General features: G+C 30.7%; 2 protein-coding genes across 17 annotated transcripts; one reads left to right on the top strand and one right to left on the bottom strand.

The window, feature by feature from the left end:
• Window positions 1–151: 151 nt before the first annotated feature.
• LOC112273144 (uncharacterized) lies at window positions 152–11715 on the bottom strand. 13 transcript variants are annotated; one of them, XM_090245444.1, is made up of 21 exons: window positions 10255–11708; window positions 9696–9833; window positions 8929–9014; window positions 8471–8746; window positions 8004–8150; window positions 7366–7536; window positions 7057–7225; window positions 6595–6830; window positions 6122–6343; window positions 5625–5736; window positions 5068–5315; window positions 4525–4677; window positions 3893–3999; window positions 3561–3654; window positions 3143–3297; window positions 2829–3014; window positions 2609–2693; window positions 2236–2363; window positions 1756–1921; window positions 1245–1376; window positions 152–942 (listed from the first exon to the last, which is right to left on the bottom strand). In XM_090245444.1, the coding sequence occupies exons 1-21, from the start codon at window positions 10562–10564 to the stop codon at window positions 568–570; spliced, it is 3696 nt and encodes a 1231-aa protein (XP_090101570.1). In that variant the 5' UTR covers window positions 10565–11708; the 3' UTR covers window positions 152–567. The 13 variants fall into 13 exon arrangements, 11 of the variants coding, with proteins under 11 accessions (XP_090101570.1, XP_090101569.1, XP_024357376.1 ...); XM_090245443.1 differs by having other exon boundaries at window positions 8929–9026; window positions 10255–11706; XM_024501608.3 differs by having other exon boundaries at window positions 6595–6812; window positions 8929–9026; window positions 10255–11705.
• Window positions 11716–11801: 86 nt separating this feature from the next.
• On the top strand, window positions 11802–14830 carry LOC112272997 (uncharacterized). Of its 4 annotated transcripts, XM_024501275.3 has the most exons (6): window positions 11883–12543; window positions 12752–12929; window positions 13495–13602; window positions 13875–13931; window positions 14092–14231; window positions 14480–14830. In XM_024501275.3, exons 2-5 carry the CDS (start codon window positions 12906–12908, stop codon window positions 14227–14229), a joined length of 327 nt encoding a protein of 108 aa, XP_024357043.1. In that variant the 5' UTR covers window positions 11883–12543; window positions 12752–12905; the 3' UTR covers window positions 14230–14231; window positions 14480–14830. The 4 variants fall into 4 exon arrangements, 2 of the variants coding, with proteins under 2 accessions (XP_024357043.1, XP_024357042.1); XR_016499117.1 differs by lacking the exon at window positions 14480–14830 and having other exon boundaries at window positions 11802–12543; window positions 13495–13634; window positions 14092–14175; XR_002966859.3 differs by lacking the exon at window positions 14480–14830 and having other exon boundaries at window positions 11886–12543; window positions 13550–13634; window positions 14092–14175.
• The last annotated feature ends 1064 nt before the right edge of the window (window positions 14831–15894 follow it).

Here is a 15894-nt window from a genome sequence, read left to right as displayed (position 1 = left end):
CTTGATGTATATAGATACAAAGACACCAAATGAATGTTTAGGTGATAAAGATGTAATATTAGATTGGATATTAGTTATTTATTTTAATATGTGTATATTGGTGGAACTACATTTTGTTCAGATACAGAACTAATTGAGGAACTAAAAGAGCTGCTTATTCACATATTTATTTTACATTGAATATGAAGTGCATAAAAGTGAAGATTTGTAGTAGGATAATTTCAACATTTCTCTTTGTACCTTATGTTTGATAAAATAATAAGATAAAATTTTAAAAAAATTAAGTATTTTCCTATGTTAGAAGTATATACCAATACATGAGAATCTTTTAGTAATTAAATTTATGAGAAACTTTCAGAAAAAAATTGATCTAAACTATGCTCTAAGACTTAAAATTGAATGAAGATACTATTATCCAACAGCTAAGACTTCTCTTGTATATATATATATATATATAGTCATGCCTACTTAATAAAAAATACAAAAAAATACTATTTTTTCAAAATATAAAACATATGGAAATAAACGCATGAAAATTTTACTATTGCTGTTATCAACAGTAATTCACTACAGATCTAAGGATGGCAATTTTTGCTTCGATTGAGGCCTTGGTTCAATTTTTTCTGATTTGTCTAACATATCTTCAAGACTTTGTATTCTTTTAGCTTGAGCATCAATGGTTTGTTCAAGATTTTTAACATAATCTTGTAACTTTTCAATATCACTGTTTTTCATGCTTGGAATTTCTTGTGTTAGAATTTGGGTTAGTGAATTGGATTTGGAGGTCAAATCATCTTGTGATTTATCAAAATGTTTTCCTTTGGTTCTTTCTTGTAATTCATGATATGCTTTGATTAAAACATTGTTTTGTTCTAATATTTGGGCATGTTGTTCTTTGTATATTTCCTTTTGTTGAAATAGCTTCTTTGAAAGATTATCCACCTACAGAAGTATGTTATCAAATAGCATTAAAATTTTGTTAAAAATGGATTGTATGGTTGCATATCTTGATGACTTGAGTATATGTGTAGGTCCATCGTTTCTAAACATGAAAACCTTTTTCTTCAATAAATAAATACATATATATATATATATATATATATATATCTGTGTGTATATATATGTAACTATCAAATTGGCTTAAATCATTAGAATAAAAGATGATTATATATTCTGATAATCAAATAAAATAAAATAAAAGAAAGAAAAAAGAGCCAGGGAAAATTTGCAGAAGCAGGATGCACCTTTCTTTCTAGAAACATGCGTTGGCGGGCATACTCATTCAATATATTATTATCAAGCTCCTTCGGTGTAAATTTATTCTGGATATATTTCTCATACATCCTTTTTATCATTTCCTTAGCCTCTCGTGCATTCTATCAAAAATTCAAACATAAACCTTAGATGCATTTCTAATCCACAATTTCAAAAAGTATGATATCACAAGTTTCTTTTCATGAAATAGGCATCATCAAATCTCATGTACACTTTTTTTTTTGTGACTTGCAAATCAATGGAAAAAAAAATCCAAAAAAATATATTTTTAATGGAGAATAAGTAATTAAAATCAATCCTTGACTATTTCTCACAAACCATTTTCAAAATATCATAAATCAATTTTCATTTGTTAGTATATATATAATTTTGATTTGTTAGTGTATATATATATATATATATATATATATAAACATTTCTTCAAATGTATATAGTATAAATATTTCTTCAATATGTTGGAGAATGAAATATATGAACTACATCAGCAGTTTCAGTAAGTCGGCAGAAATCGCTTTGGAAACTTGTCAACATGGCCCCATCATCAGCAATCTTTTGACGCATAATATTTTGATCTTTCTTAGCTCCTTCCACAAGCAACTTCATCTCTGCCAATTGAAATCCACGTGCTTCCAAGGATTTATGGGTTCTGTTCACATCATGGATTTTCAATCAAATTCTCCCTTAGAGCGTCTTGAAGTATCGCAATTGTTCGATGATTGATGTTGTACAAATCAGAAGAAACACTCTTTACATTGTTACTTAAAATTCACAATCCACAATACACAACAACAACATTAAACATATTCAAGCAAGTATACTTATTTAATGCTAATTGATTGTTCAATCATTTGTATTAGCAAAAAGTGTGTGATTTTACTATTTGTATTCTAGTACAAATGATTTTTTTTTACATAAATAGTTTTTTTAATAAGATTTTTTTTTTTTTTCCTTTGTAACAACCTTTGTAATTCTTTTTCCATCTTTTGTATAATGTCTCTTGTGTCTTGAAGTTCTACTTCACGAGGTCCAATTTGTTGTTTCAAGTCTTTTATTTTGTAATCTAATACAAATTTAAATTTCTCAAGTTCCTAGAAGTTGAGCATTAAATAAAGTATGAGAAACCATTGGGTTTCGCATTTCCTGTTAATTATTAAGAAAGCAGATACAAGTTATTATCTTCTTGGTGATTACTAATTTTTAACTACTGACTATTATGTTTATTCTATTTTGAAAATTATGCTGATGAATGCATAATTGATATTATGGCTGGAAAATTCCTGAATTTTACATAAATTTTAAAAATCCAAGAGTAACTTTAATGTTCTATCAATACTTGATTTTTTCGTTTTAAGTCATAAATCCTTCTTTCTTTTTCAGTGATTGTTTCGTTTCTTTCTTCAATATCCTTTCTTAATGCTCTATTTCAACTTCAAAGAAACTGACTTTAATGGTTGTGTAATTATTTTATTTTTAGATTGATTTCAAAGGATACATTAAACAATATATGATGCACATTAAAATGAAGTACTTTAGATTGTGTTAAGTAGATTTACATCATATCACGCTCAAATATCCCAATTATTTTGTATAGCTCTTTTTTTTGATGAAACAAAAGTTTTAGTTCCTCGCGTTGTATTTCAATATCCTTTGAAAATTCACTCATTTTTTTGTTCAGAATACCATTTTCTCCTTTAATACGCAACAGTGTATCTTTTTCTGCAGAAAGTTTTACTTCAAAGCTACAAGAATCAAATGTGTTAATTAATAATTGTACACAATATGTCTAAATGTTTGCATGTATGTACGAAGAAAAAACATCAATTTTTTTAAATAAAAGATACATACTTCTTTAGGTATAATATACTACCTAGCTTTAATTTCTTCTAATTCTTGGTCTTGGTCAAATTCATGTTGTCTGCGTACTTCTGCAAAATCAAGGTAAGATTGTTCTTTATCTTTTTTTAATTGTTGATATGCTTCCTTTTCTCCATCAAGTTTATCTTCATAAGCTTCAATGAGATCCTACATTAGAAAGAACATAGTACATTTTTTTCCCATATATAAAAAAGTATTATGTAATCAAATTAATGCTTTATATATGCAAGTTCATGCCATCAAGAATAGATCAAATTCAACAATAATACATGATACTGCTAGATTAGCTATATATTTGTTTGATTCTTTTTTATTTATTATTTATCATTTATTTTTATTGTATTTCTCTTTATGAAATTTTAATTTTTAAGTACTGATTAGTGTACAAAAATGTATTTGTATGTGTACACCTGCATTGCTTTTTCATTTGTACGATATGCAACTGTTATTTCATCTTGCCATTTTGCATCGGAGAGTATTTTTTCTTGTTCCAGTGCCTGATATCTTTCCATGTAAATATGTATAAATATTCCAGATAATCACTTTAGGAACCTTTTATTTTACAGAGGCAAGATTGATTTGATCTCTATGAATCAACAAAATAAACTTCATTGCACATCAACTTGTTTCATTGGAATTATTCACTTAGAATTTTGGTCAAAAAGTTAGACTGATTATGTAAACTGCATTGAAGTGATAATCATAATAATATCAATATTAATTTTTAATATTAACAGATTACCTTTCTACTTCTGCCAACATTCTTTTATGAAACTGAGCCTCCACATCTTGCAATACTTGTGCATGTTGCTCTTCAATTAGTAGCAGTTTTTTTTCTTGTTCAAGTTCCTAGCTTTTTTTATTTCACAACTTAATTATATATATAGATAAAAATAAACACACTATATATGTTCAAATTGTAATGAAATTTTATCTCAAAGTTCTACCTATGTAGATAAATGTGATTTGAAAATAAGTGTAGGTCAAACAATTAGTTTTCAAAAATCACATTCCACCAACATGATCGAATCACTTTTTGTCTATGTATATATGTTTATATAATATGATACTATTAATTAAACTTCTTTTGTGATGTTTTTTGATTATTGATATTATTTTCTCTTCCAAACCAAGAATCATGGGATGATATAAGGCTGAAAAAAGTTGTGCATGAAAATTAAATGCTTGAAACAAGATCCATCAAAAAGATTACCATATTCATGTTGCATATCAATTTGAACCTTCAGTCTATGTATGGAAACGAAATAAGAATGACAAAGTTGAGAGGTTTTCAACTGTATTATTTTTTTATATTTCTAGTAGAATTATATTTTATATTCAAGTAATTAAATGAATTTGATTAAATTCACATACATCTTCTGCCTTTTGTTGCAACATTGTTTGTAATTTAATTCGACTGGCTTCTAATTCATGTTGATGTTGTTCATTTGACTCTTTAATCCAGTCATTAAAATCTTGGTCTTTTATCTTGAGTTGATAATCACAATAAGTTGAAATTTGCACAACCTACATCCATCCATTTGCATGAAATGGTTGAATTTCATGTGTTGCACAAAAACAACTACAACTTCCTCAACTTTCTACCAACTTGAATCCATTATAGTACACATACAGGAAAACACCAAATTTAATGAATAATTATATAGTAGTTCTATTTCTTGAATAATCAAAAATTATCTATTCAACTAAAAAGATAAATAGAGGAGAAAGAAATTGTGATTACTCATATGTTTTATAATTTGGTAATTCAAGTAACATAATCAAATTGAACAAAAAAAATATCTGATTGCTAATATTGTGTTTATTTTAATTTTGTATAGAATAAGTTTTTATTACTTTAACACATAAAATTACAAATTGTTACAAATATATGTGTACATACATATGCATACATACTTTTGACTCCAAATCTTGACAAGTTTGATGCATTTCTTCCATGTCCGCTTTATAAATCAACACTTCTTTAGCCCAACCAAGAGCATCTTTATCTTTTCTTGCACTAGAAACAACACTTCTTTCTTTGTTGTGGATATCAAATAACACAATGCTACCATCCTCACCTGCACACGCAAGTATATTGCCGTCCACACTCACTGATAGACGTGTGATGGCACCCGTCAATGCCCTTACTTCATAGTAATCACCTAAAGGATGATTGTGATTGTTATTTTTTTGATTAGTATCATTTCCAAAATAAATAAACTCACAAAAAAAACATTAAAATAAATAAATAAATAAATAAATAAATAAAAGGAAAAGAAAGAAATTTTACTTAAACTTATTTTTGTACTTTCATAGATTTTATCTAAGTAAATAAATTAACACACAAAAAAACACTACCATGAATTGACTCATATTGAGGGGTGAAAGCAGAAGGCAAATATTGGGGAATGAATTTTGCACAGAAGTGCTATGTTTTTATCTACAGATGTGGTATTGAAGTTTGATAGTACCAGATAATGGAAATTTATAGGCACGTACGCTGCCAACATCTGTTCCAGCAAATAACAGACGACTTGCGAAAGGAAGTTTAATTTGAGTCAATGCTACTGCACTTGTGTAACTCTACAGAATAACATTTCATTTTGGAAGATTTCAGTTGCTTACATAAAACAACTACACAAAAGGGTGAATTTACATACATACATAGATATAGATATATATATATATATACACACACACACATATATTTGTATTCATACAAATACAAAAAAAAAAAAAAAAAGATAGGTACATGCACAAAGGTATAAGTCAATAATATATGCTGAAGCAATCAACTAAAACTACACTTTATTTGCTGAGTGGAACACAAACCTTAGTAGATTTCAAATATATTTAAGGTATATGGTACTACTACTACCAGGCACAAATATATATACTACTACCGTATATGCCTGGTAGTAGTAGTAGTAGTAGTAATAATAAGAAGAAGTATATGGATCATACATACCCGAACAAGAAGGGCATCATCAAGTTCTTTCAATTTTCTATCAGAGCCCACAGCAAAAAATGTTTTGGAGTCTCGAACAGATACCACTCCTGAATACTGGCATCCTTTTATCACATTTTCACGCACCCTTTTCAATGTTTTTAACTCCCATTCATATATGGCTCCATCAACCCCCGCGGTCAATAGAAAACAATCATCAAAAGACCAAGCCAAGCTTCGAACCTTCATTCATCCATCAACCAATACAAGTAATGTTACCTATGTGTATATGAAGAAAATAAATACTCGAGCATTAGAATCTATATATATATATATATATATATATATAATTTGATGGTTCATGACCATGTTTTATGTAGAGAAAAATTCACAAATTAAAATTTAATAATTAAATACACACTTAAAGAATATATAGATTATTATTTTTAATTGTATGTAGAAGACAATAATAAGTATTTGAATGTGAAATATACTTTTCCACTATGAGCACGTAAATTTCCAATATTATTACATGTGTATGTCTCAAAGACATGTACAGCATTACTATGCACCGCAGCAAAATATTGACCACCAGTGCTAAAACAACATTCATTACAACCCTTCACGTTGAACTCTTTTATTGTTTTTAAATCATCCATTAGTAGATTCATAAACCGGAGTTTGTCCGCAAAACCCACAAGTACATGAAGACCTTCACAAAATCCATTTGCTATTTTATTTTATTTTATTTTCTACTTTTCTTGCTTGTTAAAGTTCAAAGTTGTAATAATGTTATACTAAAAAAAAATCTGGAAATTCATGCAATAAAGTACCTTGGTGTAGCAAATATTAATTATGGTTACTATGATAGAGTTAAGAATTTAACACCATAAACATTGTTAATATAAAACATAAAATAGTAGTAAACTTATACATTTACTACAACTGTTTTATACCATTAGGATGCATTGCTATTGAAAGTGCATCTTCAGGATAAACTCCAACTAGTTCAAGTGTTTTGGTGATGTAGTTCCATATTTTCACAGTCTTGTCTAAACTAGATGTTGCAATCAGGGGTTTTCTTGTGCACATATCCATTCCTGTTATTGTACTTGTGTGAAATGCCTTCATAACATAAGATGAAAAATAGGTATTTATGTCAAGGAATTGCCACTCAAGCCAACACACTTTCAAATACTTACATATAATTAAGTAATCAAATGTTAAATTTCAAAATACTGAAAAATAGTTCACTTTGCACGTACTTGAACAATTATGTCTTTTGGAACTTCATTGGGTTTTACCATATCCAAATTTTGAAATGGAAATGAAATCAATTGACCATTTTCCATTATACACACCAACCAATCTTCATTAGGAGACATTGCCAAACTAGAAACTTTCACCCCCTCATTTTCCATTTTTATTTGATTAGTCTACAAATCATGTTAAAAAAAAGAAAGAAAGAAATTAAGTTCTTGAAATGTGCAAGGTTTTTAAAATCAAGTAGACAATCACTTTCGGATGGTTGCAAATTAAAAACCAAATTTAGACTTAGTAAATGTGCACTAAACATCAAGATGAACCTTCATTGTTATAATTAAACATAGTCTAAACCCTAAATCCTAAACCCTAAAACCTGGTTTGCATTAAGCCATAATTTAATTCTTATCATTACCATAAGAAAATCTCAAACTTATTAATACAATATGAAAATTGAAATAAGGCATAATTGGTAAGGAAAAGATACTATAATATCATGTACACAAAAAAATAACTCATTTTTGACAGATTCTTAAAATATATACAAAGAAAAAAAAGGAAAAAAAACTCTCATTTTAGGAGATTATTCAATATTCAAGGATACACATCCCACTACAAAGTATAGTAATAGTAAAAATACCTTTTTATAATGAAATTCTCCAGATTCTGCTTTCTCATATAAGCTAACAACTCCCATCCTTTCACCACAAATGAATCCTTTGGAATATTGAACAATAGCCTCTACTATTCCAAGTGCATCCACACTTGTGCCAATGGTATTCACAATCTAAATTTTCATTTTAATGATAAATATCAATAACAAAACCCATATCAACTCAAAATTTTTAAAAATATAAACACTCAAAAACATAGTACGTATTTATTAATAATAAATAATACACCAAATAAGTAAATTTAAAACAAAAATGACTATAAAAATATAAAACCATTTAAAATCTTACACAAACAAATACATACACACACATACATGTATATCTGTGTATATATATATATATATATATATATAGATATACACACACACAAAATAATTACTTATTGTGGTTATATTGAGACTTTATTTGAAACTCTTGTATGGTAAAGACAGACCTCACCCCCATCAACTAATAAAATCTCTCCCGAATCAATTGCATAGATACAAGTGCCATCTTTTTGTTGTTCAATGCTCTCTCGTTCCAAGGCTTCATTGTCTTCATCACCACTTTTTTTCTCTTCAAGCCACACATGACATACAAATGTTGCACCATCTTTCTTACTCACTCCTGTAGAAACTGGTCGTATTTGTGTTTCTGTTGCTTTGAAAGTTCGCGCAAATCCAACTCCAATACTTGTAATCAAAGCCGGATTTTGAGGACAACATAGAACCTATATGAAGTTGTAATACAAATGGTTCTTAAAGTGATCAGTTTTGTTTTGTTTTTTAAATAGTAAATAAGGTGAATATAACTTTTCAGTTCATTTATTTACTTTAAATAAAAATCAATAATAATAATAATATTCTTATTAGTAATAATAATAAAAACTTGAATTAGGTAGAATAGAAATACTTGGTGAGCTTCAGCCCCATGTGGTGAAACTTTAACAGATGCAATTATCTTTTGTTTGTCAATGCTCCATGTCACAAGATTCCATTCTGGTCCTCCACCTTTTTATTATTTTAATTTACAAACAGACCAACATTTTGATTTCAACAAAAAAAAAAAAAAAAAAAAAAAACATCTTGTATTAAAAAAAATAAAATTGATGCAACGTTCTTGCTATTGTAAACCACATTTGATAATATAGCTTATTGTTAAGATATAATGAAGCTATTCAACGTATATGAGTCCACTTAAAAATTGTGTTTCTACAATTAGGTATATAAGGAAATGTTCCAAAATTGTTTTTGATGCTCTAAATGAAGAGAATCCAATTTATGAACATAAGAATTACATTCATGATAGATTCAAATCCACAAAAAAATCTTTATAACTGACCAAATCATTAATTACTGCATAATGTCTTTTTCTCAACTATAAAACCTCAAATTTGCAACGAAAAATAAAAAAAAAGAAAAAAAGAAGGTTATACATTTAAAAAAAAAATAAGAAAATCATAGTTAAAATCAAATATAAAAAATAACACAGTAAAATACACATTAAATGTAGCTATTGATTACTTGATTTTTGGTGAAATATTTTGTATACCTTCAATATATAGATATATATATATATATATATATATGCATGAATGTAAAATGCAAACTACACACGTTAAGTTTTTCCATACAATAATCATTTTGTAAAACTCTCATTAATCTGTGGCTTTAAATTACCTTGAGCAGCAATCATCCTTGTGTCAGATGTATAAGTTATGGATACATATTCTTTTGAACCAATGTCTGTGCTGCTTAGAACCTTCTTCTTCCTCAAGCTCACAGTATCATATATGCTTATCATGGGATATCTTTGTTCTATATACACATTTTTGTTTCAAATCATTGCCCCCCTTTTTTTTTTATTATACTATTGTTAATAACACAAAAATGAAAAGATTGATTGATATATGGGACAGATTGAATTAGTGATAATATAGAATGAAACAAAGTCAATACTTTTGATTTCAAGAAAACACATGCTAGATTCCACCACAAAGTTTTTATAAAATTTTAACAAAAAACACAACTCTCATATTCTAGACAATGTTCATGCAAATCTTAATTTAGAAAGAAAATTGTATTCAAATTTATTCATAAGTAATACCCAAAAAAGCTTGAGATTTTAGGTTTAACTTATTTTATTTTTGACAACAACAAATAGGAGATTCTTTACTGTTACTTAGATTATCTCATTCATTATAATAAAAGCAAGAATATATTATGAGTGAAATATTACCTGGTGGAGGTGGAGGTGTAGGTTTAGGGTCTTGCGTGGTTGGACTTGCGACGCGAATCATCCGCTCAGATGCATACACTCGCTCTGCAATGGCAATTTGTTTCTTATTGGGGCTCAAGGCAATTGCCGATATGCCCTCCATCTCCGGAGACCCAGATATTATCTTTTGTGTTCTCGTGTCAAGGTTCCAAAATACCAAATTGTGGCCTGCTGGATAGGCCACCGTAGTCTCATCCACAAAAAACAATGAATTTTTCAACGTAGACCGCACTCCAAAAACATGATGTGGTATAAGAGAAGCTAAAGCCATTTTTATCAAATTTTTCTAAAGAGCAAAGAAAAGAAAGATTCAACTACTTTTTACATACAAAGGAATATAATTCTATTGTTTATTTATTTATTTTCTTTCAATTAGTGCATTTTCCAAAGTTCGAAATGAATCGAAAAAAAAAGATTAGGTTTCTTTTGTTGAAATTTTATATGCTCCAAATTAGTGTTTTTGTTTTTCTTGTCTTAATGTAACTTTTGAATATGCTTGCAAAAAATTGACTCATGGGTGCACAATTGTAAGTACAAAAAGTCGTCATTGGCAACAGAATCATTTGTTCATGTGATGCATGCTAATTGTAAATGGATGTTGCATTATATTTTAATCAAAATGAGGTTTGAAATGATCTCAACTTAAAAACAACCACTTCAAAGAATGAAAAACAAGATTTATAATTGTTGTGTGTGATTGTAATTACAACAAATTTTAATTGGGTTTTCTAGGTTTTCCTTAGAATCTTTGTAAAATGTTTGATTACAAAATTTGTTAGACAGTTTTGATTGTTCATGTACGATTATTTAAAATTTACCCCTATCACAATTTTTGTTTTATGTATTGGTTTCTTCTTGCAAAGTAGAATACCAACATCCTACATTTAAGTATTTTTTTAAAAAATGAAAAATCTGTATAATTAATAAAAATTTAACATGCCACTTAAAAAATAAAAAAATAAAAAAACAATTTTACACTGTTACATCACTGTTATGTGGATGTTTCCAAAGTAAATTTGTGTTAGTGATGTAAATTATTCAAAATTAAATTCTATTTATTTATTTTAATCAATATTTTTAATAATTAATATTTGATGATTAAAGAAATGAAGAAAGAAAAAAGGAAAAAAAATTGGTCACTATGGCTAAAACAAGATTTTGACTCATATTACAGTCAAAGAACAAATCCACTGAACCATAATCATATTCTAGCACGAAGTATTCTTAAAATCATCACTCAGACGTAGCACTTGTCTGTATACAAGTACTCAAAACCCACGTAATTCATGATATAACATTAATATATAAATATAAATCTAAGCAAGGGAATGTTAAATAGACCCAGAATTTTACAGTAGTGAAGAAATGAATCTAGACGTCTTTTTTTACTTTATATATTTATGATGGTTAAGATGAGTGGGTCAATTTAGTAAAAACATATGTCTATTTAACATTCCCCTATACATATACATACAAACGAATTTATACTGAAATTGCAGACGAGTGCCGTTACAAGTGGCATCAATAAAATAAGCTTTTTGTGACAGGAATGCATGAGACAGGAATAATTAACTCATGATCCACTTTTGGTGCTTTATCAATCAACCACCATTGCGGGGGGAGTCCTAGGGCCTTCAAGCTTGTGAAGAAGCAATCCATTCATCATACAAGTGTTCGAAACCCCTCTGCCATTCTTCACAGTCTTCGTGATCTTCATTATCTGCATGGTCTTCGTGGTCTTCATAATCCTCAGAGTCTTCGAGGTCTACAGCATCTTCGAGGACTTCAGCGTCGTCTTCACAGTGGGTTTGCATCGTCGCTTTATGGATTTGGCAGTGAGGATGCAGAATGCGACGGTGATCTTCTTCGCTATGCCATTGTTTGTCAGGATTGTGAGGGGGGCGTCTCGAGCGAAACCCGCATGAGAAAGCCCTCAGAGACTGCAGAAAGCGTGTGTCGGTGGCTCTTTGTGAGGCTTATTGTTGTTGAAGGACTGGAAGAAGTGAAGCAGGGCGAGACCTGGCGCAGCGATTGGGCTGTGCTGGCTGCTGAGCGCTTCCAGGTGGCGATCTTGTGAGGGTCTCATCGCTGCTTCTCTGACGAGAATTGACTTGAGCTCCAAGGGAACCGTGTTGAGCTTTGAAGAAATCTCGGGTCTAGGATATGGCTTACTTGCGAAGCAGAGTGAGAGGAAGTGGAAGAATAGAAAGAAGAGGAGGAGAGCGGATGGCGTGTTGAGCTGTTGGTCTTGTGGGTTTATTCCTCGTCTCTTGATTTAAAGTGTGGCAGCTACGTTGATGGAATATGATGTCAGACAATGTCTTTCCAGCACCACCAGATGGGCAGGATTCTTTCTCTCTACATTGAAATTTTCGCAGAATCAGCTCGCTCGGTGTTCCAGGTTAAGTCCTTCGAAAGTAGTCCTTTTTGTTGCTGACCTCTCCGTGTGCATTTGCAGCTGTGAAATAAAGTTATCAGTCATGGGTACGACTAGGCCGACAGCACACCGCGCGGTTGGATCCTCGTTCACATGAACCGTGTGAGTGTTTCTTCAGCTCAAATTTGTTTGGATCGAGTACCTGGAGAGCTTCTGCGACCATTACCATCATGATATGTATCTCATGATCGCCACTCAGGTAAACCCTAATTGCTATGTAAGGTTTTGAACTGCGGAGCACTTTGATTGTACTATGAGTTAAAATTGCGATGGGCCTTTTATTGTGTCTACCACTATAAGCTGGTAGATCTTCCAGCTAGTTCTGGGGCTTTTGAAATGAGAATGTTCTCTCGCCAGGGTATCTTTAGGTGCTGGAAAGCAACGTGCATTCTCTGTTGTCATAGACAGGAAAGAGCACGATTTTCACCTTCGATCCCACGACACTTGTATGACTTACAAGGTTTATTTTTACATTGGCTACACGAATTTTTTGTGATGTAAATTTCTCTTTTTACTGTAATTTTTCTAGAGCACTTAATGCCTCGAGACCATGTTCTTTTCACTGTCGTATGTGGGAGGTACATAGATGTCGTTGTTTCGAGTAGTTAAATAGTTTGGGTCTCTATGATGTAGAAATGGGTACAACTCACTTTCTACCTGCTCAATGAAAATCTTTCATTCATCACTTTTCCAATAAAATCAATTAGTTTGAACGTCTGTGTTTCTTTTCAAAATTTATTGCAGTTATACTTTTCCTTGTGTAGGAATCAAAGAAGTTGCAAAAGCCTAAAGTGGCTGATTGGCATGGGCAATTGTTAGATATTTTCGCAAAGGATGCGAAGGATCGCAATGGTTTTGCTACACCGGCAATGGTGTGACCTCCCCCTGGTTACTGTGCCAAAATGTGTGCTCATCACCCCTAGAGGTCATTCCGTCAATAATCGAGATTCTGTTTGTTTTAGGCAGTAGACAGTGACCTGGTGCTACAAGTGGTTGCTCTTTAGGTCCATCGGGCTGCATTTCTGCACGGGATTATTCAAAAGAAAAACTTAAATCCCAGTTACTCGTTTTCTCCCTTGCCCGTATGCTATTGACGCACCTTTAACGCATGCTATGTGCTTGTATGGTTTTGAAAATTCAACAGAAGGCTTCTTTTCTGGATGTGGCTGATCGAGGTTGTGGCCATCTCACGCCAAGGAAGGTGGGCTTTACTTATCTTATTGTAGCATCACTATCCCAGGTCTAATCTACTGTAGTTAGTTCTCGCTTATCTGCCTTTTTGGGCCAATGCATTTGGATTGTGCGTTAGGATGAATTGTACAGGTGCAGTTACTTGACTTATTAGTTGTTCTACAATGCAGCACCTGAAAGGTTATGGAGGAATAATTAACCATATAATGAGTATCTCACTGCGGGATGATGTTATTCCAACTGCGAAACGAGCCATGGCAGCTGGCCGCAAGTGTATGGACCACAATTATCCAAAATTAAGCAGTTGATGGTAAATTGGCTTAAATTCGGTTGTCTTAGGCTGTTTCTGGCAGTGGATGGTAATTAGTTCCACTGGAATGCTGTACGCTTACTTCATGTTGACAACTAGATTAGATTTCATCGGTTCTTGTGCTACTAGTTTCTGTTAAAAAATGAGATGCGTTCAGACTCAAATGGAGCGATATGAGAATAGAGCTGAATTGTTTTCATTCTAATTATATCTAGTTCAAGACGAAAAGCCTTTGGATGCCTCTGTAGGACTTCCCTACACATTCCTGCGGTATGCTGCTGTGCTGCCCTTGTGGTCCACTTTGCTGCCAGTATGGATTCGTTCCTCGCGAAGTGTCCTGCGGTCGATTGAGGTGGATTGGAGTATTCAAGCGCGCATTGCAAAATGAAAAACCTGAGATCATGCCTGCAAGTTATAATCGTCTTCCAAGTATTTAACTGGAACATTCTTCTTCTTTTTTCCCTCCAACAGTCCCCTATTTGATGTAGACTTCGTAGAATTTGTATTGAATGTCACTCCATGTCTTTGTCATTAGAATGTGGATTCCAACAGAATTGTTACAGATGTGTTTCATGGTCATAAACATGTGTTTCTACGCACTATGTTTATTTCTTTTAAAGGTATTCAAGATGATTCCTCATGCTGAGCAGAAAGAAAACATCCCTTGCTTATCCTTCTAATGAATTTTAATACTCTTGTAGTAGAAGTTGGGTTACAAACAATCAACCTCTAGAGAAAGAACACTAAAAGAATCAACTTCCAATTTGGATATAAAGAAAAATGAGAATTTGAAATTGGTCAAGCAAATTGCCATTCATCCCAATGGGGACGGTTTGGACATGTTCAAAAATTGAGTGTGCCTATAATTAAAATAACCAGCTTAACTGAGGAAGCTTGGAAGGTTAAAGGGAGCCCAACCCAAAGAAAGATGTAGGAGAATTATTAATAGTTGCAATTGAGAGAAAGGAGGCTAAAGAAATTTGTGGAAATGTTTGGATCTTTTAAAATTCGTAATAGGTGAGATGTTTAAGATAAGTGTTATCAATAATATTTTGAACTTAGAACCTTTGGAGTTGCTAGACCTCTTTATTATTACATTAACAAGCCTTTGTAATACTTGTTCAAAATACAAGGTACTTATAAAAATAATGAAATCTCTTTTGTGCATGCTATTTCTAAGGGCTTTGAATTGTTGACAAGCAAATGAAGACAAATGCCTACATCTTGTGAATAAAATTTTACACGATTATATGTATCCATCTATTTAGGTTGAAGATTGTTTTGTAGAATCCAAGAAGTTGTAGTTATTTTAATTTAATTTTACCTAATTAATAACAACTTGTTATTATCTACCTTTTAGTCTTATTAGCTCTCTTACATTTAGAAATATATTTTGTGCTATTAAAATTATTCATTAGTATTTGTTATTTAAATAAATAAATAATGAAATATTTTAACAATCAATACTATAATTTATTAGTATTATCTATATCTTGTAATTGTTATAATATATATTTTCACAACTTAAAAGTTAAGTTTTTTAAGTTTAAATTATCTTAATTAAATGGTTTTTTTTTTTTTTTTTTTTTTTTTTTTTTAATGTGTAATTTTAATATTAATATTTTTTTATTTAAATTTTTTAATATTAATTTTAAGATTTTAT

Source organism: Physcomitrium patens, chromosome 20, assembly GCF_059467195.1.
Source record: "Physcomitrium patens ecotype Gransden chromosome 20, ASM5946719v1, whole genome shotgun sequence".
NCBI classification, from domain to species: domain Eukaryota; kingdom Viridiplantae; phylum Streptophyta; class Bryopsida; order Funariales; family Funariaceae; genus Physcomitrium; species Physcomitrium patens.
This window is presented reverse-complemented; position numbering and strand designations above follow the sequence as displayed.